General features: G+C 52.8%; 1 protein-coding gene and 1 long non-coding RNA gene across 6 annotated transcripts in view; one reads left to right on the top strand and one right to left on the bottom strand.

The window, feature by feature from the left end:
• Positions 1-2,029, bottom strand: part of REDIC1 (regulator of DNA class I crossover intermediates 1) — an 805,769-nt gene extending 803,740 nt beyond the window's left edge. For 2 of the 5 annotated variants that reach the window (XM_078680023.1, XM_078680053.1), the window contains exon 1: positions 1,742-2,028. In XM_078680023.1, the coding sequence (XP_078536149.1) occupies positions 1,742-1,764 (23 nt within the window). In that variant the 5' untranslated portion in view covers positions 1,765-2,028. Of the gene's footprint in view, positions 1-1,741 lie in introns of all 5 variants that reach the window. The other 3 variants (XM_078680043.1, XM_078680061.1, XM_078680033.1) reach the window with 3 other exon arrangements.
• Positions 2,030-2,102: 73 nt separating this feature from the next.
• Positions 2,103-23,773, top strand: part of LOC144822473 (uncharacterized) — a 100,030-nt gene continuing 78,359 nt past the window's right edge. The window contains exon 1 of the long non-coding RNA XR_013608627.1: positions 2,103-2,235. This is a non-coding gene — a long non-coding RNA (uncharacterized LOC144822473). The remainder of the gene's footprint in view (positions 2,236-23,773) is intronic.

The raw sequence follows: 23,773 nt of genomic DNA, 5'->3' as shown, positions 1-23,773 counted from the left end.
CATGGAGGACTACCAGAACACTGGAAGGTCCCCAGGGCTCAAAAAATCCCAAAAAATTGTACTGGTTCTGCAGGACTAGTATCTTGAAAAATCTCCTCGACCTAACTCCAACCTACTTGACCTCCGTCTCTGAAAGCAGAGCAAATGTGACAAGATAGCAAGATTTAAAGGCATCTTTATTGCTCATTACCTTTGTGAGCAATAAAAATGCCTTTAAATCTTGTTATCTTGTCACATTTGCTCCTTTTTCACAGACAAAGGACAAAAGTTAGTTTGTCTTCCTACTCTCCAGAAAGGGCGAGTAGGACCTAAAAGCAGCTCGACCTCGTTAAATTTAGCTCGAAGATGCGTGCGGTCGAGTGGAATTTTCGAGCCCTGGTCCTGGTGCTTTTGCATGCAGCGGAGAGACTCTTGGTGCAGGCTTGAGCAGAATAAACGGTTAAACATTTTAAGTGTTATAAGTCTGCGTAGGAACAATGCATACTGTGGTGTACACATTCTGAATTTTCTAGCATCCTTGTCTTCGCAGGGTATGACATACAGGTCAGTAAATACTTTCCAACCTGCCATCTCAGCGGCTCACCTCCCCATAGATGGTGCTCCAGTAGGGGAGCACCCTTTGGTAGGTATATTGATAAGAGAAATCTGGTTATCCCATCCCAAGAGCCTCGATATTCATCCTTGTGGGAGGTCAACAGAATACTTAATCTTCTTTCTTGGCAGAATAATATATTTCTCTCTAGGAAAGAGTAATCAGGTAAGCTGGCTATGCTGTTTTGTCTTGGTTCCTGCTGGATAATTCCAGCTGTCCGCCCCTTTAATATTACAGGTAGGGTTTTTACCCTAGGAGTTGTTACCTTTCACATCTCAAGGAGAACCAAATACAATTTTCTACCCAGCTTTCCCATAATATGTATCGTCAGATGCCTGAGGACTTACAAGAATATGACTAAGGAGTTAAGGCCCATCGGTTGAGAACAACTCTTTTTTTTTTTACAGCAAATTTTATTGAATTTTTCCATCCAAAGGGGTGAGCCCCCGACAAGCCATATTTATACATAGCAATGAACATAAGTATACTGGTAGCTGCCCCGGATATCCGTCGAGAAACTATAAAACACCCAACCCAACAGCCCCCACCACCCACCTTCCCCCATTTCCGCAGAGAAACAACTCTTGATTTCCAGACTCAGACCTTTTAAGACAGTTTCTTCTCCTACTATAGCCAGATGGCTTATGTAGGAAGCGGGTATAGATACTTCTATTTTTGGGCATATTCGACCCACTGAGCAATGCCTCCAAGGCTTTCTCTCTAGGGGGAAGACTGGAAGGCATCATTAATGCTGCAGACTGGTCTTCAATGTGGAGGAACACAAGTTACATTTGTGCTTTCTATTTGTAGGGAATGGTTCCTCAAACCAAGAATGAATGGTTGGTGGACAGTGGCTACTGTCGCAGGAAGAAAGAGGGGGGCATAGAGAGGAAAGATGGACTATAAGGGACATTGTGATTGGCTACAGTTTGCCATGTTTTCTTTCCATATAATTTACGGGAAAGATAGTTCTTGATGTTGTTAAAGCTGTTGTTATCAAAGTGAAGAAATTGGAGCATAATCCTTGCCTCTGTGTCATAAATTAATTGACACTTTCAGTCACGAAAGCTAGGGAAATGTACATACTGGTTTAATAAACAAGTTGCACTACAGCAGAACATTGCGTGAAAAGAAAGAATCTAAACTTACCGGGATCCACCAATCCAATTCATGTCGCCCCGACTTCCACCTCCGCGTTTTTGTACTACCGAAGGGGAGCAAAATGGCCGCGAGGTAGGGCGGCTCCTGGTAGTGAGGCGAACCGGGCCCGAGGCGCCTACAGTGGCTACTGCTGGGGAGGCGGAGGTCCTGTCTGAGGCGGTTGTGGTGACTGCGAAGAACGAAACATTTCACAATGCATCGGTTCTGGTGGCGGCTGCGTCGTACTGGCTTTTCTGGTATACAGGTAACTACGTAGGGGGGAGAGTGAATACGCGCTGCAGCCCCCTGGCTGAGACGCTGGGTAGCTCGCGTGAGGTCGTCGCGCGCAGTGAAGTGAAGCCTCCGACCAGAGCTACCGGTAGGGTGCGGGACACTTGCAGTTTCAGTCAGGGCAGCCGGATTGTGCAAGACTTTCGTGCCTCAGAAGACAGCCCATAGCCGTACGCGTTGATTGAAGAAAACCCCGGAGTAAATCCGAAACGGTATTGGTGTCCGGCCCTTTCCTGCTTCTTGTTTTGTTAAAGAAAAAAGTATTGTTTGGCTGCATGTTTGTCCACGCGTCGCAGTATTTTTCGGGGTCTACTGCTATTCCACTCCTCTTACCGAGGCACATATGCCAATAGTTACACGTTAGAGCTGGAGTTAGGGAAAAATGGTTTTAATTTATTTACATATCATAATATATGACAATGGAGTAAATTGTAAGCAGGAGAACGTTGAAACAACATGTGTTTAAAAAATTGGGAGTAGTAGTGCCTTGGGGGTAAATGTCTGCATGGACACATGGAGTATGGTACTTTAACTGCGCCCGGCCCCATTAATTAGCAGGGTCACCTGACTGGTGACTCCGGTGAATGGTGTAGAGTTGTGAGGGGGTGCCTCACATTTAAGGGTGTGTGATGTGGGACAACTGCAGAGTTTTATATAGCGCGAACTAGAACCGAACCGAATCAGTCATCAGAGCGCTTTACATAGCACCAGTTACGTTACATGAGGACACACTTTCATTTTAGGCACGGGGAGATCAAGTGATTTGCCCAGAATCACAGGGGGTTTTTGGCGTTGTTACCGAGACTCAAACCCAGATTCCGAGGTCGAGCGCCTTAGCCGTTAGGCCAACCCCTCTCCCCGAGCATGCATGGCCAGAGAGTGTTACATTGTGTGGTGGTGCTTCCGGGGCTCTGTCCAGAGGGGACAGAACACTAGACCGCTACATCCCATCCCTCGTTAGTCTGTTCAGCCAACACTAAAAGCTCTTAGCATGCAAAGTCTGCAAGTCTCCGGCTGGGCCTGGGATTCGGCCTGAGATTGTATGGATGCTGGCGGCTCTCCCGTTCTCGTCTGGGACTCACCGATCCTCTGTCATTAGCGACACACTCGGGGCTGAGGGTTCTAGATGGCAATGGCCTCATGGGACTTGGAGTTAAGTTTTGGCCAGAGTTGTCTTCTGTGACGTCTGACTGTGGTTCCACACTCGGTGCTTGTCCCGTGGCTTGCTGTGTCCTGATCGGCGATGGGACTTTCTTAAACCATGATATGTTTCTTGTTATCACTTCCCTGTCTCGTTCCACGGTGATGGCAGTCCCTTTTGTTGATCTTACGGTCCACAGCCCTGGCTCATAAGGAGTGCGGAACTTTCCTCCACTCCGCCGGTTTCGTATTAGCACGGAGCAACCTGGAATCACCACGCGGGTTCGCGCCCTTCGTCGAGAACTTGCCTTGTCGTTGGTTATCTGTCTCCGTGTTTGGGTGCCTTCCGGGTCGATTGGCTCAGGAGTCCATTTGTCAGCCATAGGTAGCATGTTGCGCCGAGGTCCTGTCAGCATGAGCGACCATGGAGATCGTTGTGTCGTACAGTGCGGCGTGCTTCTGTATTCTCTTAAGAATTGTTGGAGAGCAACTTCCGGATCATTTTGCTCAGCTGTTGCTATGCGCAGCATCTTGTTGTTGGTGCGCATAAATCGCTCGGCTTCTCCATTGGCTTGTGGCCATTGTGGAGTAATTCGTTGATGCTTTATACCCAGTCCCTTCAGAAAATCTTTGAACTCACTGCCTTGGAACGGAGGTCCATTGTCTGTCTAGAGGACATGAGGCAAGCCAAATAGGGCAAATGATTTTTCCGGAACAGGTTGTATGTTTGCGAATGCTGTAGATGGCAATACTTCTACAATGGGATACTTGGTGTAACTATCAATAAGGACCGCTGTTACTCTCCCGTTTGGGAAACTTCCGAAATCAAGGCTTACCCATGACCATGGCGATGGTGCCGGATCTTCCGTGATCACTGGTGCTGGGGCTTCGGAGTTGCCAGTGAGTTGGCAGGCTCTGCAGTTGCACACGACGGTGGCTACGCTGTCTTCCAGCCCCGGGAACCATACTTTTTCATTCATCCTTGACTTCATTCTCCCAGTGCCTTGATGACCTTCATGTGCGAGGATTGTTATTGGTTCTTGTAGGCTTTGCGGTACCACGATTCGTGAACCTCTCAGGATGACTCCATTCTCCGCGGCACTGAGTTCATCTCGAATCTTCCAGAATTTCCCCAGGCGGGTCCTGTCGGTCTCATTCCACCCTTGGATATTCTTGAGAAAACCTTCCCACGATCCGTGTTTCAGAGCTTCGGCTACTCGCTTGAGGATCACATCAGTGTCCATGTGTGTTTTTATTTCGTCTATCGAAAGAGCTCACGGGCATGACCATTGGGAGATCATGTTGACAAACTCCTCTGTTCTTGTCTCTTGATCAACGTCTGCTTTGGCTGTGACCGCTGGGTGGCGAGACAGGAAGTCATCGGGGTTCTTTGCACCTGGTCGAAATATTAGTTCCATCTTGTCATGTTGCAATTGAATGGCCCACCTTTCGATCCTGGGAGGTCGGTGAGGCGCCGTTCCTTTGAACAAAGGAAGAAGAGGTTGGTGGTCTGTTATTACTCGGAATGGGTGACCGCTCACGTATAAATGAAAACGGTTGCATGCCCGTTTGATAGCCAGTGCTTCTCGCTCTATTTGTGAGTACCGGACTTCTGTTGCAGTGAGTGCTTTACTTGCAAAAGCTAACTGGACCCAGGTCCCTGGTTCGGTCTCTTGGGTGAGCAAAGCTCCTAGGCCTACCGGGCTGGCATCTACGAGCAACTCTGTGGGGCGAGTGGTGTCAAAGTATGCCATGGTTGTGCTATCTAATAGAGATGATTTTACTTGCTTGAAAGCTTTGTCTTCTTCGGGGGTCCACTTCCAGGGGGTTTCTTTCTTTGTGAGATTTTGCAATGGTTCTGCAATTGTGGCCAGGTTCGGGATAAATCGTCTGCAGTATGTGGCCATTCCTAGAAAACGTCTTACTTCAGAAGCATTTGTTGGGGCAGGAGCGAGTTGAATCGCTTGGGACTTCCTGGGGTCTACTTTGACACCCTCCGAGCTAAACACGTATCCGAAGAAATCAATCGTTTTGCGGAAGAATTGGCATTTTTCCTTGTGAAGGGTCACGCCATGTTCTGCCAGCCGCTGGAGAGTGGCTCGAAGTCGTCGGTGGTGGTCTTCAATTGTCTTGGAGTGAATGAGAATATCGTCACTTACGTTAAGGACGCCTTGGAGGCCTGACAGAATCTCTCTCACAGTGTTCTGGAATATTTCCGCTGCCGAAGATATCCCAAAGTTCTGTCTCTTGTACCGACGAAGCCCAAGGTGGGTCGAAAATGTAGTAATGTACCTGCTTTCCTCTGCTAGTTTCAACTGGTGATAGCCAGCATTTAGGTCTAACTTAGAGAACCATTGTGAGCCATTGAGGTCGGCCAGAATGTCGTCAATCATTGGCTTTCAGTGTCTCTCTCGTTTTATGGCTTGATTGGGCATTCTCATATCGATGCAGGTTCGAATCTTCCCTCGCTGCTTTGGTTTTTCAGCGATTACCATGGGGGATACCCAAGGGGTTGGACCTGTTACCTTTTCGGTCAATCCTTGTTGTTCTAGCTTCAGGAGTCCTTGCTCTACTAGTGGACGGAGATGGAAAGGGATTTGTCGGTGTCTTAGCGCAACCGGTTGCACTGCCTTATCTTTATGCAGTTTTACGGGTGGTCTCCTTATACACCCTAATCCTTTAAACAATTGTGGGAATAAATCCAGAATGTCGTCGGTTTGGAGAAGTTTCACTGCATTTTCAAATGCAATCAAATTGAGGTCTTCGACGGTATGACTCCCGACTAATATGTCTGCTTCTCTATCAACAACATGGAACGTTGTTGTTACTTCTTGGGTCTCCGATTTCACCTGGACTATCATCTTTCCTTTCAGGGGAAGCAGTTTCTGGCTTCCGTACGTTAGAATCCTGCTCTTGGACGGGGTGAGTGGTGGTCTCGGGTTCAGCTTTTTGTAGTGTTGCGACCCATCACGTTAACGGTTGCTCCTGTGTCAATCAGGTCGGATACTGGTGATCCATCAATCTCAATGTTGCACTTGGGTTGTGGTCGTCGTCTCTTTTTGAGGTCGCCTGCAAACGATACGAAGTAGCATTCTTCGTCTTCTTCCGTGGAGGAGTCATCCAGGTGCTGGTTGTGCCGAGTGGGGGTTCTTGTTGAATGCAAAGTTGCGGGTTCTTCTAGCGATAGATGTCTTACAGCTCCCGTCGGTGTCCTCCTCCCTGGGTTGCCTCTACCTCGCGACTCTCCTCGACACACGCTCACTCCTTCTTGACGCTAACTGTTTGCTCAGTTTGTTGGTTGAGCGCGGTTTCCATTGCAGTTGCTCGGATGTCCGATAGTTCGTGTGAGTGAACGAGGTTCAAAATGTCTTCTAAGGAGATGCGGGGTTGACGAAGGATGAGTGTCCGCAGTGTCTTGTTGCAGCAGCCTTGGATAAGTTGTGCCGTCACCTCTTCGGTCTGATCGTCCTCAGTGCATGTACTTGCTAGCTCTCTGAGGCGTGCATGATAAGTGTCCATGGACTCGCCCTCTCTTTGCCTGGCTTGTCTGAGTTTGAACCGCTCGTAGTGAGGGTTAAGCTGGGGGTCATAATGGGCGTTGAAAGCTCTGACCGCAGCATCATATTCGGTGGGCGCGCCAGTGTTCGGGAGATGCGCAAATAGTTTGTAAATTTCGTTTCCCGTGAAATATAAGAGCAGTGACCTTTTGACGGCTCTGTCTGTCTCCCTCATTGCCACAAAGTAATTGTCGAGGGTGCCAACCCACACTTTCCATCTTGGTGACGCGGTGGCTGGGTCAATCAGTTCGCTGAACGGAGGAAGTGCGTGAATCTGGGAGTGTACTGGAGGTGGTGGCGCAGGCAGGGCCACGGGCTGTTGAACTGCTGGTGCCGCTTGGATGGATATCGTGTACCTCTCTTGTGGCGATAGCCTTCTCGTTGATGTTTCTTTGGTCTTGTGCCAAGTTTATGTTGCCTTTGTCAATGCTTGTTTGTTGGCTTTGCCAATGCTTGTTGTTTTGTTGGGCCCTGATTTTATTGCACTTGCCAATGTTTGTTTGCATAGGCTTCCCCCTGATTACAACCAATGCTTTCAGGTAAGTGCTGAGTGGCTTGTGTGTTGTTTGCTGTTCTTTTCCCTTGGCTGCGTGGCAGTCTGCCAGCTGCTCTGTGTCCTTGCACGCTCCCTCTCGTACTTAATGAGGCTCTGCTGGGCCTCTGGTGTTTCTGCGCATGTGCGCACTCATTCCGGCAATACAGGACGCTCGGGGAGGTGCTGCAGAATCTTTCACCAGCGTACGCAGGTACTTCAATTTCAAACAGCTACTGTGCATTGTGTCACGTTGCACGCCGCTCACCGTGTGTCCGCTGCTGGGCTCGGTTCTTCTCTGCGCATATTACTGCTTCCGCCAGTCGGTACAGCGAGTGTTTCTCACTTCTTTCGCGGAGCGCGCGTCTTCTCTGTGATGCGATCCGCTATATCCCTCCCTCGTCGCCAGTGTAGAGTCGTGAGGGGGTGCCTCACATGTCAGGGTGTGTGATGTGGGACAACGGCACATGCAAATTACGGACAACCACACTCTGGCTCACTCGTGCGGACCGGAAGTCACGAGCGACCCCGGCCTATTTATTTATGCTCTCTGGCCACGCCTGGCCAGAGAGTGTTACATTGTGTGGTGGTGCTTCCGGGGCTCCGTCCAGAGGGGACAGAACACTATACCGCTACATCTGGGTTGGTGTGCAGTGTGGGTGTAATACAAAGTGGAACACTAGAACGTATCCAGCAGAACACTATATCCCTCCCAAACTTTAATGAAAAAGAAACAAGCAAAAAGTCCAACCTATGAAGAAAAATAAACAACAATACACAGCACCAATGAGTCTCTTCAGGCAATCTGCTGGGTGGTGCTGGAGCTCTGGACCACGCAGTCAGGAAGCTTTGGTCTGCCTCGGCGATGAAGTTCAGATCGACCTGGTCTCTCGGTGTTGGAGTCTATTTACAAAGTTCAAAATAGCGCTGTATCTGGAGTGGTGGTGAAGTCCACTTTGGAGATCTTCTTGCAGGCACTCGGGCTACAGTGAACAGCCAACCTGCCTACACGGAGAATGCCCTTGGTGGATGAGGGCTATCCTTGGAGGCGATGATGCTTTCCAGTTCCCGATAGCCTAGCAGCTTCAGACTTGCCTCTCCCGCCTGGACTCCCCTCTCACCGAAGTCTCCTGGAGGGCCTTCCTGCTGGGCTGCCATGGGACCGTGTGGATTGTGCAGGCCTCGTGTAGGCGTCGCTGAGGAACTGCCAACCGGACCACAGCTAATTCGCTCATGTAGCCGCAGAGAGTGGTGTCTCTGTCTGTGTGCTCTCACGTCAGGACTCGGTTTCTATGCCTTCCTCTGATGTTCTTTGGGGTGACCAGTCTCCATCTGCGACCTCCGCTTCCCAGTGCCTGTCGTGAAGCTGCTGCAGACACATGTCTCTGATTCAGGTTCCCCTCTCACAGGAACTCAGTTAAGGCTCTTGCCCTTGGATTGCTTTGTGACTGTGTCGGCCGTGCAGGCCTTTCGTAGGCCATGCTGAGGGGTCGCTGCATAACTCCCAACAGGGCCATGGCCAAGCCTCGTGTAACCCCAAGGGTGGATAGTCCAATGGTCGGGTATGCACTTCTTTGGCAGGCTTCAGGTTTACAGGGGCACACAGAAGTTTCCTGGGTGGCTAGCCTCCCACGGCGCCAGGAGTGCCTCATGGACCTCCGGATGTCTTGAGTGTTTGGATCCACTCTGGTGGTGTGGTGCTCCTTCGATGTTCTTGGTGATGATGCACCTGGATGCTGAACCTGATGATGTTTGTTTATTTTACACTTGGGCAAACAGGCGGCGATCTCTTGCTGTAGGTGACATTGTGGAGTGAGGAGGCCCTGAGGGACTTCGTGCCACTCACGGTTATCTTCTGGCAGGTGCACTTATTAGACGTGATGCCAAGCAGCCGGTGACAGATGAGTGGACTGTCGCACTGTGAAGCGTGGGGCCTGGACGCAGATTGCGCTTGCTAGCAGCTTACGGTTGTTCCTCCCGCGAAGCTGTCTTCCGTGACGTCCCTCCACCCTGGTGGCTGGCTTGTGCCGATGAACACCTTCTCCAGTGCTGGCATGAGTTCTCTGTCCTGTCGCTCTTCTCCTTTTCAATCTTGCGCACCTGTGGTGGTTGTTTGACCTGTGGCGTTGTGCCACTCTCCTTTCCTCCTTGGTGGAGTTGCGTCCTGTCATGCTCTTCTCCTCCTTCCGACCAGGTTCCTTGCGTGGATGTGGCATCCTGCCACATGTCTCATGTTTGCACCACATGGACATCTCGCTGGTCGTGTCCAGTTCTTAGGATGGTCTTCACTTTGCTGCTGACCCGTCGCAGGTCTGTCCTGTTGGTAGGACATGCTTCTTCTCCTTTAGGCCCTCTTGCAGGCCACTTCCCCTCCCAGGGTTTTTTTAAGTGGTCCTCTGCCAGGATGGCAGGTTACCTCTTCGCTCGAGGGTGTCGTACTTGTGCCTCAAAGCCTGCGCCGTCATGGCAACTGCTCCTGCTTCTATGCAGGCATGCTTGGCGGGGTCGGTTACTTCGTGTGACGTACACCTTCCTTGCTGTACGAATGTCGTGTCTGGCCACGTCGCCTGAGCACATGTTGTGGTGGCTGCTGACCACGTGGAGTATGTGACTCTGCTCCTGCCTGTCTTGGGCCACCAGCAAATCCGTCTTGAGGCACTGTGAGGGAGGACACTGTGCTGTCTTTTGGCCCACTGTGGGGCTTCACTGGTGCTGGTGTGGTGGAGATGTAGAGGATCTCCCTGCTGCCTTCAGCATTGCTTCTTCTCTGTGGAGAGGTCCCTCTCTTCTGAGGGCTTGGCCTCTCACGACGGAGGCAGAGTGCTGCTGTTTCCTCACTTGAGGTGGCATCAAACAGTCACTTAGGGTTGTGCGCTCAGCGCACGTTCCCCTTGTAACCTCATGGACTTGGCTGCTTTTCGGTCCTATCGCCTTCACTGGACCTTGCTTGGCCACTTGAGGCTTCTCTTGGCCGGGGCAGCTCTAGGCTTCTTGGCAGAGTCCTGGGGTGCCCTGTGCAGAGCACTGGATGAGTTGGGGCTTCTGTGAGCGTCTTGTGGCTTTTTGAGGGGGTATCATCTCTCCCCCCTTCTAACTGCAATTGATGGGCAGCAAATATGGGACTTGTGGTGCTCCTCGGCTAGTTTCTCTTCCCTTTGTCTAGGCATCATTGGGGTACTGTCCTGGTGCCTGCTAATTAGGGACAGAGACTCTGGATGGCTCGCATGTGCCTTTCCTCTGATTCTGCCGTTGTTGGTAGTGTGTTTCCTGCAGTGGAGTCCCGCTTACCGTCTCTCACGAGTGCTGCCAGCCTGTAGATGCCTGTGTGGGACTTTGTCCAGGTGCAGTATGATAATGTACAGCTAGGTGGCAATGCAGTGGTCGCGGCAGCCTTCCTTGAGTGCTTCCTGGTCATTAGGGATGCCGGTGCCAGGGGGGGTGGGCGCACAAATGCAAGCATAGTTAATTTTCCATGTTGACCCCGGTGGGGGCCTCTGCCGTGAGTCAATGCAATAATTAGTTCTGGGTGCAGCTGCTTGCTCTCTGGCAGCACAGTATGAAGGTTGTATTCGTTGCACTGGCCGTTTCGTACTAGTTACTATGACCAGGATGCAGTGTCCAGATCAGGCGCTAGGTAGCACTGCAGAACGTCTGGAGGCCACAGCTGGCTTCCCTTATTATACGATCCTTGCGGCTGTTCAGGTGCGCATAGAGCACCGTTCCTCCTTTTGTGCTGATTCAGCCTTGGTCCCTCTTTGGCGTTGGTGTGGTCTTGGTTTCCTGTGGCTGTTGGTGGGGCACTGCAAACCTTTATCGGCTGGAAAAAAAACACATCACTTCTCGCCGGGCAATCTCCCTGCACAGCAGACTGGTGTGAGAGCTGTAGGGTTTATTTGTAGCAGGGGCTTCGATTAGGCTTGTATATGGGCCACGCTGGGTTGTCAGTGTCTGTCTCTCTCCTCATTCATTGCGGGAGGCTGACTGGTGTGCATGAGGCGCTTCTCCACTACAGCAGTGTTGGCAAATGGCCACTGTGGTGTTGGGCCTTAGGCCCACATGACGCTGTAATGAGGGACGCAGACACAGGGTAGTGGGTTGGTAAACTGGCCTCGAGCACGAGCGCTCGGCCCCTTTTATTAACTGGGTCACGTGACTCGTGACGCCAGTGGTGGGTGGGTGTAAAGTGTGGGTTACATCCTGTAAACAACTAGACCGTGTCCCGTAGGACACTACATTCCTCCCCAACTTTAATAAAAGTGAGGCAAAACAAAATCCGAACCTGTGGGAGGAAAAATACAAAAATATGCAGTCTCATAACTTTAGAAGGAGTCTCTTCAGCTGCTTGCTAGAGGACGACGGTGGAAACTTTCAGCTGAAACGTTTGTTTTCTTGGGCTCGACGTCCTGGTCCTCGGTGGGCGTGCTCTTCTGGACTTGCGCCATGGCAGTGTGTTCTTCAGTCCATTGAGATCTTGATCTTGGGGTGACGCCGAACAGGATGACCAGAAGGTAGACTTGATGGAGGTTGTCTTTTACTAGTCCGTCGGGTTTCTTCACTGTAGGCAGCTTGGCTTCACATTGCAAAGGAGTGAGTGGTTGAAAGGCATCCTTCTCACTGGGACGCCCCTCTCGCGGGTGTTCTCCTGCCACGAGATGTCCCGGAGGCCCTCTTCTTCAGGTTTCCGCTGGGCAGGGTGTTCTCTGCAGCGCTGCTCCAACTCCACAAGCCGGTGTGAATGTAGGAGGCGATGAGATTACTACCATGCATCCGTAGCTCCGCCTGGAGGGTGGTTGTTGACTCTTTCCTTTGTGCACAAGTTCCCCTTTTTCCTGGGACGTGCAGGGTAGACGGCGACGGATCCATCTCTCGTGTCGGGACCCTCTGCCACCGGTGTCCCTGAGGCCTTTGCCCCTTGGATATCCACGGGCTGGTGTGGGGTGGTCAGTTCTCCCTCTGCCGGGCGTCTGAGCGTTCTCCCCATCCAGACTTCCGCTCAATCCCAAAGGTGGGTGTTGTCAATGGCCCATCTGTTCATTCCTGCAGTCGACGGGTTGTCAGAGGACTTGTAGGTAGAGGCCTGTTCTTCACCTAGTGCTACCGATGTTCCCCTGGACTTGTAGGCCCTTGTATTCGATGTTGTGGTGCGTGTCACCTTCTCTTCTGGTGGGTGTGCAGACTTTTCACACCTCTCCTCACCTTTCTGGATGTTGCTGTTCTTGATGGCGTCGTGCCACTTGACTCCTTTCTTCTTCTCTTTCCTTCATGGCGTCGTGCCCTTCTCCTCTGTTTTCCTTTTCGCGGCGTGGTCTGGTCATCTCGCTGCTCTTGTCCTCCTAACCAGGCTTCTCCGAGCGGCGTGCACTCCTCCCGTTTCCCTCTGGTCTTGTCCTGGCTCTAGGACACTGTCTTCTTTTCTACTCTGTGACTGGACCAGTCGCCGCGACCTTCTCCTGTTAATGGTTATACTTCTGGTTCTTAAGGGTGTCGAAGTTCGTTGGCCCCTGTTCGCGGACCACGTCTTACTTGAACTTCTCGGACTTCTTGTCAGTCCGCTCTGCTGATCTCTGGCAATGGTGTTGTTTGGCGCAGATGCTGATGGCTGAGGTGACGGTGATTGTCAGCCATGTAGTGACTCTGGATGACAGGCGTTAGTAACTTGCTGGGAGCGTTGGATGTCCGGAGGGACTTGGCAGCCATGTGCCTCCGCTTTGCTGATGTTGACGTTAGGTGGCGGCTTGACATGTAGCGTGTACGGTTCCTCTCTTGCCTGTTGTGGGGCCACTGCCGACTCCATCTTGAGGCGGTGAGAGGGCGGGCACTCAGTGCTGGTCTTCGCCCGTGGCATCTGCGGACAGGAGTAGAGATGCCGATTGACTCAGACTGCCGACGCTCGGGGATGGACGGTCACCTGGGGAAGCGTTGGGATGAGACGTGGACTGCGCTTGCTGCGGCTTATGTTTGGTTCATCCGTGGGGCTGTTTCCTGGGACGTCGGTCCGCCTGGGTGGCTGTCTGGCGTGTCAGGGTGTGCTTCTTGGCTGGCTGTGAGTCCTCGGTCTTCTCCGTTTGTTGGCTTGTTCAGCCTACCTGTGCTCATCCGGTCTTCGGGGTGACAGGGCTGTCACTCTTCTTCATTTCTTCGAGGGTGTTGCGTTTGGACCTCGAGGCGGCGCTATTGTGGCGCCGGCTTCTGCCTTTGTGCTGGTATGTTTGGCTGGGCTGGTCACTTGGTGACGTGTTCCTCGCTTGCTGGGCGACGTGACGTTCGTCTTGTGTCGCTGGTTGTTGGAGTACATGGTGCTGTGGCGGCCTGACACGTGGGGTGTGCGACTCCTCTCTTGCCTGTCGTGGGTCACTGCCGACTCCATCTGGAGGCAGTGCGAGGGAGGACACTGTTGGTGGTCTTCGGCCTACTGTAGGGCTTTGCTGTGGCGGTGGAGATGTGTGTGCTCTCCAACCTGCGTTCAGCAGTGTTTCTGTGTGGAGAGGTTTTCTGGGTGCTGACTGTGTAGTCAGGTTCACAGGCGCGACCTCCTGCACACTTCTGGCTTGGCGTGTCCTTTGCGTACTCTGTTTTCTTCTTGGATGCTTCCGATGATATGTGTGATCACTGCTCTTTTTCCGTTGCAAATGCTTTAGCGTTGGCGCGCTTTTTGTCAGCGCTCTTCATGTGCTTCGCTGTCTTCGGAGAGTTACGTCACCGCTGCTTGGACCTTCTCTTCGCTGGGCACGCTTTCTCACACGGTGAGACTTTTGTGTTTCCTGGGGCGTTGACCGTGTGTGGTTTCTTCGCCTCTTCTGGTTGCGTAGTGACCTTGTGTCACGCTTTCCTTGCTTGTCCTTGTGCGTGGCGGTTGTTCGTGCTTCACTTCGTACCGTCCGTGCTACATCTTCAGTGTAGCGTTGTTCCTTGCGCTTCTTTATCTTCCATGGCGTCGTCGCGCTGAGGGCGGCAGTCTCAGACTCCTTGCTGTGGTAGTTGTCGACTGTCCTGTGCTGCTGCACACTAGCTTCCTTCGCCCTCTTTGCTGCTAGTCTTGTGCTGTTGCTGGCCTTTCGTGCGCCAGTTTGGCATTACTGTGACTGTGTGCCAGCCATGCGCAGCTGGGTATGTCGTGTGTCTGCGCTTTTCCTTCTCGGGGCAGGGACAGCTGTGTTTTTCTTCAGCACTTCACCTCAGTGTGGTGGCTTTATGTGCTCATTGCTGCTGTGAGCTTCTTAGCATTGTCTTTTGGCTGGGATCCTTGTAGCATTGGGGTGTCCCCGCCCTCTAGCCAGTCATTCACTGTGTGGCAGCTGTCCTTGTGCTTCGTGGCCCTTGGCATCTAGTATGCTCCTTCTCGTGTATTGTGTCTGCCACCTGTCCTTCAGGTTGTACTTTCCTCATTTGGCGGGTGCAGCACTCTGAAACTGCCACTAGGTGGCACCGCGGGCTTTCGATTTCCGTCCTGTTCCGTTGTGCTGCCGATTGGCTCAATGTCGCAGACTTCGCTGGGGCAGAGTTGCGGGCACTAGTGGGCCTCTCTAAAACGGCTGCTTGGCCACACCAAATGCCCACCGCTGCCCTCGTCGCACACACCGGGGAGGCCAGACGCTCCAGGAGGGCTCCGCTCGGGCTCCAGCTTCACTCCGGTGAGTGGCATTGTTTTCTTTTAGCAGGCTGCGCGCCTGTGTGGGGGCATAGTAGACCGTGAAGGGGGGTCGGTGCAGACGCTATCCCTCCTCACTATTCAGCGGCGGCGCTGGCCGCTTGCAGTCACTTCTGCTCCTCCCCGCCTCTCCCAAGCAGGCTCATACAGTGCGCAGGCTGGGCATGGGGGGGGGAAAGAAACGCTCAGTTCGGCTGGGGCCGCACGCTGGCACTTCACTGCGGGTGGGCTCCGCTTTCTTTATACAGGGCCCGGCAGCTTTTCACACGCCCCTTGCGTGTCGGGGCATTTGGCGCTTCGCCGCAGGCTGGAGGGGTGGACTCCCGCTGGCGCTCATTGGGTCGGGCCGCTTCTCTCCGGGGTCTTCCTGCAGCACCTGCCTGACAGCGGGGCAATCTCGTGCGGCAGCTCGCTCTCCCACAATTCATGGGCTCACCTCTGGCTGGCGGGTCTGTTCGACCACGCGGGTGGGCTCCGGTCGGCCAGCTGCAACAGTGGAGGTCACTTGGTTGCGGCCAACGCGGGTGGGCTCCGCTTGGCCGCGACGTTAGGCAGCTTCTCTGGTGGCGGTGGTCGGCGAATTAGCAGTCCGGCCCCGCATGCAGGTTCCTCCTTTTCCCGGGCTTCGCCTGGCAGGCAGGGCGGCCGGCATTAACGGGGTGAGCACCCGGTCGCCGTACCTTCACCCGATAGGGCTCTTGGCATGCCCCGCGGGCCGCTGGGCCTCTTTCACTCAGGCATGAGAGGTGCGGGGTAGGGCGGCTCTCGGTCACCCTCTCGTAGCGTCCAGGCCCGGGGCTCGCCACATGGGCTTCTCGGCGGCCGGCGCCGATCATGCAGGGGGGGGGGGGCGCGATGTCGCCTTGCAGTTCTCTCCTCTTTCCCCACGATATTTCAGCTGAGGCACGCTGGGCACGGCTCCGTCCTCGTCGCCAATGTGGTGTTGGGCCTTAGGCCCACATGACGCTGTAATGAGGGACGCAGACACAGGGTAGTGGGTTGGTAAACTGGCCTCGAGCACGAGCGCTCGGCCCCTTTTATTAACTGGGTCACGTGACTCGTGACGCCAGTGGTGGGTGGGTGTAAAGTGTGGGTTACATCCTGTAAACAACTAGACCGTGTCCCGTAGGACACTACAGCCACCGGAGGGCCGTGCAGTTTTCTCCCGGCCAGTATCGGCGTTACATGACATTATCTGTCAATTCAGGGTGTGGTTTGAAGAGACGCCACTAGGTGGTGTTTCAGTTTCCTCCACAGGCTACAGGAGCCTTCCTAATGCTGCGGGCCTCTAGAGATGTCTGCGCAGAGACGGTAACTTATGCAGGTGTGGCTTTCTCAGCCTGTTGTCTCGGCGCCTCGTGGAATGGCCTCATACATTGTCCGGCAGTCTATGAGGCACCAACAGTCTGCACTCAACAGATGGGCGAACCTGTGTTGCAGGGTATTTATTATCTGGGTGGTAGGGCCGCTTGCTTGTTGTTTTAAACAAGTTTTTTTTTCTTTTTTTCCGTCGCGGCGGCGGCTGCCTTAATTATTTTAAGTTGATGCTGGGTGCAGTGCAGGCAAGGGTACCGCCAGGTGGCATTGAAGCGCTGTACGCGAGTTGGCTTAACGTGGAAGGCCTCGCAGAGCATCGATGAAGCGCACCGAAACACTATGGCTTGTCAGAGTGGTGAGGCTCATGTAGGTGTTGGTCTTTGCACCCGGAGCAGAGGTGCGGCCGTTGTGTGTTTGCAGAGAGCTCCACAAGCCTCTACTTTCCATACCAGTCTGTTCCTGAAGATCTCTCTGGTAGTTGGGCAGCGCTGCATGCCTCACCTTGAAGGTCCCTATGCTTCTGCCATCGGCGTTGTGCCCTTCGCATGATACATGGGCCTCTTCCACGGGCAGGCAGTGTGTACGTGAGTACCGCTTACTCCGGCTCCTCTTTTCACCGTGAGGGATGTTGGAGTCCCTCCCAGCACACAAACTGTGGGTCAGACCTTCCTCATCGCCATTGTAGTGCATTGGGTCTTAGGCCCACATGTCTGTAATGATGTAGGCAGGCACCAATGATGACTCTGAGACCTTGCTGTAGTTATCTCTTCTTTATTGGTTATAACTGTCTAACAACCCAAAGAGCGCCGAGCCTCTGCTCCAGCGCCCGCTCTTCCCGCTGTGGTTTCGCGCTCAGCCACGCCCCCAACACCCGCAGCCAATCCTGGCCGCCTGCACGTCACGTCCGCCGACGTGCCGTGCAACATCTAGAACGTCTCTACATATCTCCCTTTTTTCACACAAACATTGCAACTTACAGTCCGTCGCTCAAATCATAGTCTCTGAATCTCGTTGGCCTCACCACAGCTCTACCACTCCGTGTCCGTCTCGCAGGGGTGGTGTTGTTCTCTTCTTCACCTTGTCTGTCTCTGTTATCGCCATTCTCCTCGACTCTTATCTCCTGCTCGCTGTTCCTTGCTTCTCCTTGTCTTTGCTCTCCTTCTTTCAATGTGATCTCGTTCTCCTGATGTTCTCGCTTCTCACTCTCGCATTCTTCTGATTCTCCACCTGCCCTTTCACAGTCCCAAACAAGGATCTTATTACATCTGGCCATGCGGTCTTGTGACCATATGTTGCCGTCACTCAGCCTGGCCGCTCTTCCCTTAATTTCCTTCACCTGCAGGGGCTTGCTGTATTTGCTCTCTCCTTTTCTTTGCAGAGTGGGCAGCTTCACTCTCACCCATTCTCCTTCTTTGAGTTCTGTGTCTCGCACGTTCCTCCGGGCATTATAATGTCTTGTGTATACTGCCTTGGCTTTCTCAATGTTAGCCCGCACCACAGCAGGGGACCATTCACTTACTACTGTCTTTTCCTTCCACACCCGGTTGTCCTGAGTGAATGGTTCTCGGCCGCGCAGCAGCTGGAAGGGGCTGTATCCTGTACTTGTGGGAGTGATCCTGTACGCCCACAACATGTGCCATATGTCCTTCTCCCAGTCTTTGTTGTCCGAGATGGCTGCTTGGATCGACCCCATCACCACCCTATTGAAGCGTTCGACTTGACCGTTTCCTGCTGGGTGGTATATCGATGTGTGCTTCGCTTGGATGCCGTTCCTTCCCAGGAAGTTGTCCCACTTTTCCGATCGGAACTGCGGCCCATTATCACTGAGGATAGACTTGGGTATGCCTTCCCTCACAAAAGTGTCTGCCAGGAATTTCACTATGGTATCCGTGTCCATGGCTTCCTCTATCTTGATCTCTGGCCATTTCGAGAACCTGTCAACAAGGACACACACGTACTTCTGGACCCCTTGGGTGTCTAGGACGGGGCCTAAGATGTCGACAGACAACTCTTCCCAGGGGTTCTTTGGTGTTTTGAATGCACCCAATGCCGGGCGCAGAGGTTTGAGTGTCTTGTCTGCGCCTTGGCACCTCACGCACTCTCTTACATGTCGTTCCGCTCTTATGTCCATTCCCGGCCACCAATAGTTCTGCTTGGACCTCAGTTTGAGTTTCCCTATGCCCAGGTGCCCTTCGTGCAACATGTCCAGCAGTCGGGGTATGATGTTCGTTGGAGGGACAACTTTCTCTCCTCTATATACAAATGTTCCTTGATTGTCCAGGGAGAGTTCCTCCCTCACTTCAAAGTAGGGGTTGAGTTCTTTCCGGACCCGTCTCTTATCCGGCCATCCTCGAGTGATGTAAGTTTTCACCTCTTCTAACGTCTGGTCCTCTGCATACGCCTGTGTCCATTCCTGAAGGCTGATAACCTTTTCATGATCCTCCATTAGTGCCACCCATTCTTCTGTGCATGACTTGTCCTCTTCACTAGGTTCCATAGCCGCCGCTCGGCTCAGGTAGTCTGCTACCTTGTTTTTGCTGCCTGGTATGTGTTCCACGTCATACCTAAACTCAAGGAGCTTTAGCGACATCTTCGATATCCGGGGTGTCGCCTCTGCATGGCCACTCGATGTCAGCACTCTCAGTAGTGGTTTGTGGTCGGTCCGTAATTGAAATCTGGTGCCCCACAGGAATTGTCGAAAGCGCGTGGTGGCCCACACCACCGCCAGCATCTCCTTTTCTATCACACTGTACTTCCTTTCTGTCTCACTCAGTGTGCGCGAGGCGAAGCAGATCGTCTCCAGCTGACCTTGCCCTCGGTCTTGCATGAGGACTGCACCCAGTCCCTTGTCGCTGGCGTCTGTTGTGAGGACGGTTTTGCCTTGAGGGTCGAACCCTTGAAGGGGTATGGCCCCTGCCACTTCCTTTTTGATGATCTCGAATTCTCTTTGTGTGTCCTCTGACCACTTGAATTCCGTGTTCTCTTTCGTTAGCTGTCTCATATGATGAGTCTTAGAGGCAAAGTGCTGCACAAATTTTCCATAATACTCTGCCATCCCCAGGAATGACCTGACCTCTTCCTTGGTGGAGGGGGATGGTGCCTCGCAAATCGCTCTGACGTTGTCTGCTTTGGGGGTCACGCCTTGCGCCCCTATCTCATGCCCCAGGTAGGTTACCGAGTCCATCCCTATTTTGCATTTGGACCATTCTGCCGTGAGTCCTTTTCCTTCTAGGATCTTCAAGACTTCTGCCAACTTCCTGTCGTGGTCTGGTATGTCTCTGCCCATCACCAGGATGTCATCTTGGAAGTATTGGACTTCCTTGATGTCCTTGAATAATTGGTGCATCATCTTCTGGAACACCGCCGCTGCAGAAGCTAAACCGAATGGCATCCTGCGGAATTGATAGCACCCAAACGGGGTGATGAAAGATGTTAGTTTGCGGCTGTCCGGATGCAGAGCAATTTGATGATATGCAGAGGTCAAGTCTATTGTTGAGTACCACTTAATCCCCCTGGTGCTGGCCAGCATCTCCTCTATCCTGGGCAAGGGGAATCTTTCCACCACAATGTTTTTATTCAGTTCTCTCAGGTCAACGCACAACCGGACCCTTCCGTTGGGTTTCTTGACCACCACCAGGGGCGCCAGCCACTCGGCGCACGTGATGGGTTCTATGATCCCCTTGTTTTCCAGGTCTTGTAGTTCTGCTCTCACAGCGTCTCTCACTGCCAACGGGACATTTCTAGCCTTGTGGGCCACCGGGACAGCGTTCTCCTTCAGGATGATCTTGTGGGCGAATTTTTCCAGCTTCCCCACTGTGCCCCCAAATACCTTTGGATATTCGCTTTTCCATTTGTCCAGACTTGGCCCTGCCTCCTGGTCCGTCAGAAGAATTTGCTCCTTGCCGCCCGGATCCAGCTTGATTCCTAGGTCGCCCTGATCCAACCAACCCAAGACTGACGGGCCTCTCTCCGATACATAGAGTTTACAGTGTGCTGACCGGCCTCGAAATTCGAAGGTCAAGGGTCTGAATCCTGCCATGGGGATACGATCTCCGTTGTACGTGACCGGGCGGATGTCTAGCTTTTCTAGCTCTGGCCCGAGTCGTGGCGCAAATTTCTCCTCCCACACTGCTCTCTGGATGATGGTGAAGGGAGACCCTGTATCTGCCACCACGTTGATCTTGACACCGCCTATAGCCATCTCCAGAACCGGTTTCATCGTGCGTCTACCTTCTCTGTCTAGAACTTTGCCCTCCGTGCTTAGTACCTGATCCTCAATGTAGATCACCGTGACTTCTTCTGGCTCCGAATCGCCGTCCGGATTGTCGTTGCCTTGACCCACACATCTCACCATGCTCTTGGAGGCCTCCTTCCTGCAAACCTTCTCGTAGTGACCGATTATTCCACAGAACGCACACTTGGCGCGGAACGCGGGGCACTTCCGATCGTGCGCCTCGTGCGACCAGCTCCCACACCTGTAGCATGACTTCCTGTTGCTACCCGCTTGTTTGCTCGATGTGTTTGTGCTGCTTTGCCACTTGCTGGGCCCTCTTTCTGTTGGTTTCCTGTTTCGGTACTCTCTGCTAGTCCCCTCGTCATCTACTTTGTTCACCATCGTGCTGGACGCCATATCTTTTTTCGTCACTTCAGCGCATCGCCGTGCTAATTCCGCTCTCTTCACGATGACCAACACCTCCTTCAGTGTGGTGTCTCCACTAGCCCATAGCTTGTCCTGCACATTCGTGCACGTGGTATGCATCACCACCTGGTCCTTGATGAATTCCTCTTCCCAGTTGGCGTACCTGCACGTGGCTGCCAGTCGTCTCAGTGCCGCCACATACTCCTCCACTGTTTCTCCTTGCTTCTGCTTCCTCTGTTGGAAATTAAACCTATCCACCGACACGCACACCGCCGGTCTGAAGTGTTCATTGAGGTCTTCGAGCGCATGTGCGTATACGTCGTCGTCTGTGGATGTCCTCTGTTTCGGGACCAAGCTCTTGTAAATCCGGAGTCCTTCTGGGCCTAAGTTCAGTAGCAAAATGCGTTTCTTCCTCTGGGGTTTGAATACCTCCTCATTCTCATCTTCCAGTACACCTATGAAATTGTCGATGTATTCTCTCCAGTCCTCCCACTTCATGAGGGGTTCTCCTGGGCGAGGTAAGAACTGTACTGGAGCCATCGCGTAGCCTGCTTGCGCGCTCATCTTCTCGCTCTTCGCTGCAGGTAGTGATCTTACTTGGCCACGGGGACTCCCTGGTGCGTCGTCTTGTTCTTCTCCACTTGCTGGGGTTCGGGGACTGTCCGTGTCGGCCCCCTCGGCTCCTTGTGAACCCTCCAGCGCGTGCTCACTGGTCTGCTGCTCGCTGGGTGGGTCGGCGCTCTTCTCCTGCCTTACTTCTAGGTTTCCAGGGCTTTTCCTCCCTTTTTTCCTTCCTCTGCGCCACACCCTCCGGTGTGCTGGGCTCTGCCGCGCTCTTTGGGGTACCTGTTCTCCTGCATCAGGTAGTCTTGCTCCCCTGTACCTCGTGGGGTGGTCCTGAAGCTTCTGGTGCTTGCTTGTCGCATAGGGCTGAGTCAGTGGTTCTGCCTTGCTGGGGGGTCTTCAATCCCACCTTCGTCGCCACTGTAATGATGTAGGCAGGCACCAATGATGACTCTGAGACCTTGCTGTAGTTATCTCTTCTTTATTGGTTATAACTGTCTAACAACCCAAAGAGCGCCGAGCCTCTGCTCCAGCGCCCGCTCTTCCCGCTGTGGTTTCGCGCTCTCCGCGCTCAGCCACGCCCCCAACACCCGCAGCCAATCCTGGCCGCCTGCACGTCACGTCCGCCGACGTGCCGTGCAACATCTAGAACGTCTCTACAATGTCGAGTAAATGAGTACGTGGACACATGGAGTATGGTACTATAAATGACCCAGGGCATTTGCGCCCGGCCCCTATTATTAGGAGGTTCACCCGACCGGTGATGCCTGTGAATGGGTGGATGTACAGTGTGGGTGCAATACAAAGTGAAACACTAGAATGTGTCCAGCAAGACACTACGGTACCCAAAGGACTCTGTAGGAATGACGTAAGCACAGGGGTGTGTCTAGGTGTGGTAAAATAAAGTTGGTGACGTATTGAAAGTCAGTTAACAGTTGCACTCTGAAGAATAAAGACATGCACTACAGAACACAGTGTGTTGATGTTGTTATTTGCATGCTACCAGGCTGGGGAGGACGCTTCAACTGGTGATAAGGATGGGATCTGTGACCCAAAGATACAAGAGTGCTCTCATAGAGTTTGCTGAGATCCAGCAAACGCCTCGTGCTTGCTGAGTGTGCCTTAGTCAAAGTGACGATCGACAGATGGCGTATGTGGAGTGAAAGTGCCACTTCAGCCAGTGCAAGGTTTTTGAAGAAGGTGAAGGCTCTACACAAAATTCAGTCACAGTCGACCGAGAGCCTGCTGGTAAGGCTGAGAGAAGAAATACTGAGATTTTGAATTATACAAGAGGAATTCCTTAATCCAAGCCAAATAAAAAAAAATTACCCCAATTACATCTATTACCATTGTGTTGTGGTCGGCTGCCTGTTTAACTTATAACTTGGTCTTTGTTTCCTTGGGACTTTGTTAACCATCACGTCATAGCGGTGGTTGTATTTCTCCCCCGTTCTAATTCTATCATCTACTCACAGCTTTATGTTGTGCATTGCCTGTGCCGGTCCATTATTTAATTTTAGAAATGTTTTCCCGTAATTAGTCTACTTACTGTTGCTTTCGGGAGAAAGGGTGGCCGCGAACCGGGGTCCATTAGAATGAGCGCTCTAGCGTTGGAGAGCTGTCTGTGACGGTTCAGGTCAGGAGGGACGGCACACCACTAGGGGCGTGTTCTAGCCGCCATTAAGAGAGTGAACGCTAGTAGAACTTTCTACGCGGCGGTGATGGAGAGACGGATAACAATGAGTAACAGCTGACCTCGCAAGCAGTAAGTGAGGGGCTGGGGGCCAAAGGGGCGGTGGTGAATGGAGGTAATGTTTGCAGCCACAATGGGAGATTAGTCTTGGTATTGGAGATGTTAATCTGTACGCTGAAACTTGGTTTGTGCGTACCAGGACCTTAGTGCCCACACTGTCATCCGCTCCCCCTTGCATTTTAAACACTTGCCCATATAATGATTACACAGGACACATTGTTATGGGTAAAGAACTGCTGCAGGTTTATTTTCATACAACAAAAGTATGACGTGTTAGTGGGTTATATTACGGGTGATCCAGGGCAGGCAGCCCCTCGCTGCCCCACCCGCCTTATGAGCCAGCCGGCACGGTGGGTCGACGCCTGGACCGTGCAGCCTTTGCTGATCCCCTTACGGATCACGTGATCATGTCTTATACTCCCACCCCTTTCAGGGCGGAGCGTGGTATGGCACACCCCCCGTTGGTCAGGCCCCCCAACCGCCCGAAGGACTAACGGGGCGCCGTCGTGGTTTTCCCGGAACCTCCCTGCGGCTCCAGGTCTTTGGCTCAGACACCCTTACTGTGCCAGGCAGAGGTACCCTTACTGTACCCGTCTGCCG

The sequence above is a fragment of the Lissotriton helveticus genome, chromosome 1_1 (assembly GCF_964261635.1).
Source record: "Lissotriton helveticus chromosome 1_1, aLisHel1.1, whole genome shotgun sequence".
NCBI classification, from domain to species: domain Eukaryota; kingdom Metazoa; phylum Chordata; class Amphibia; order Caudata; family Salamandridae; genus Lissotriton; species Lissotriton helveticus.
This window is presented reverse-complemented; position numbering and strand designations above follow the sequence as displayed.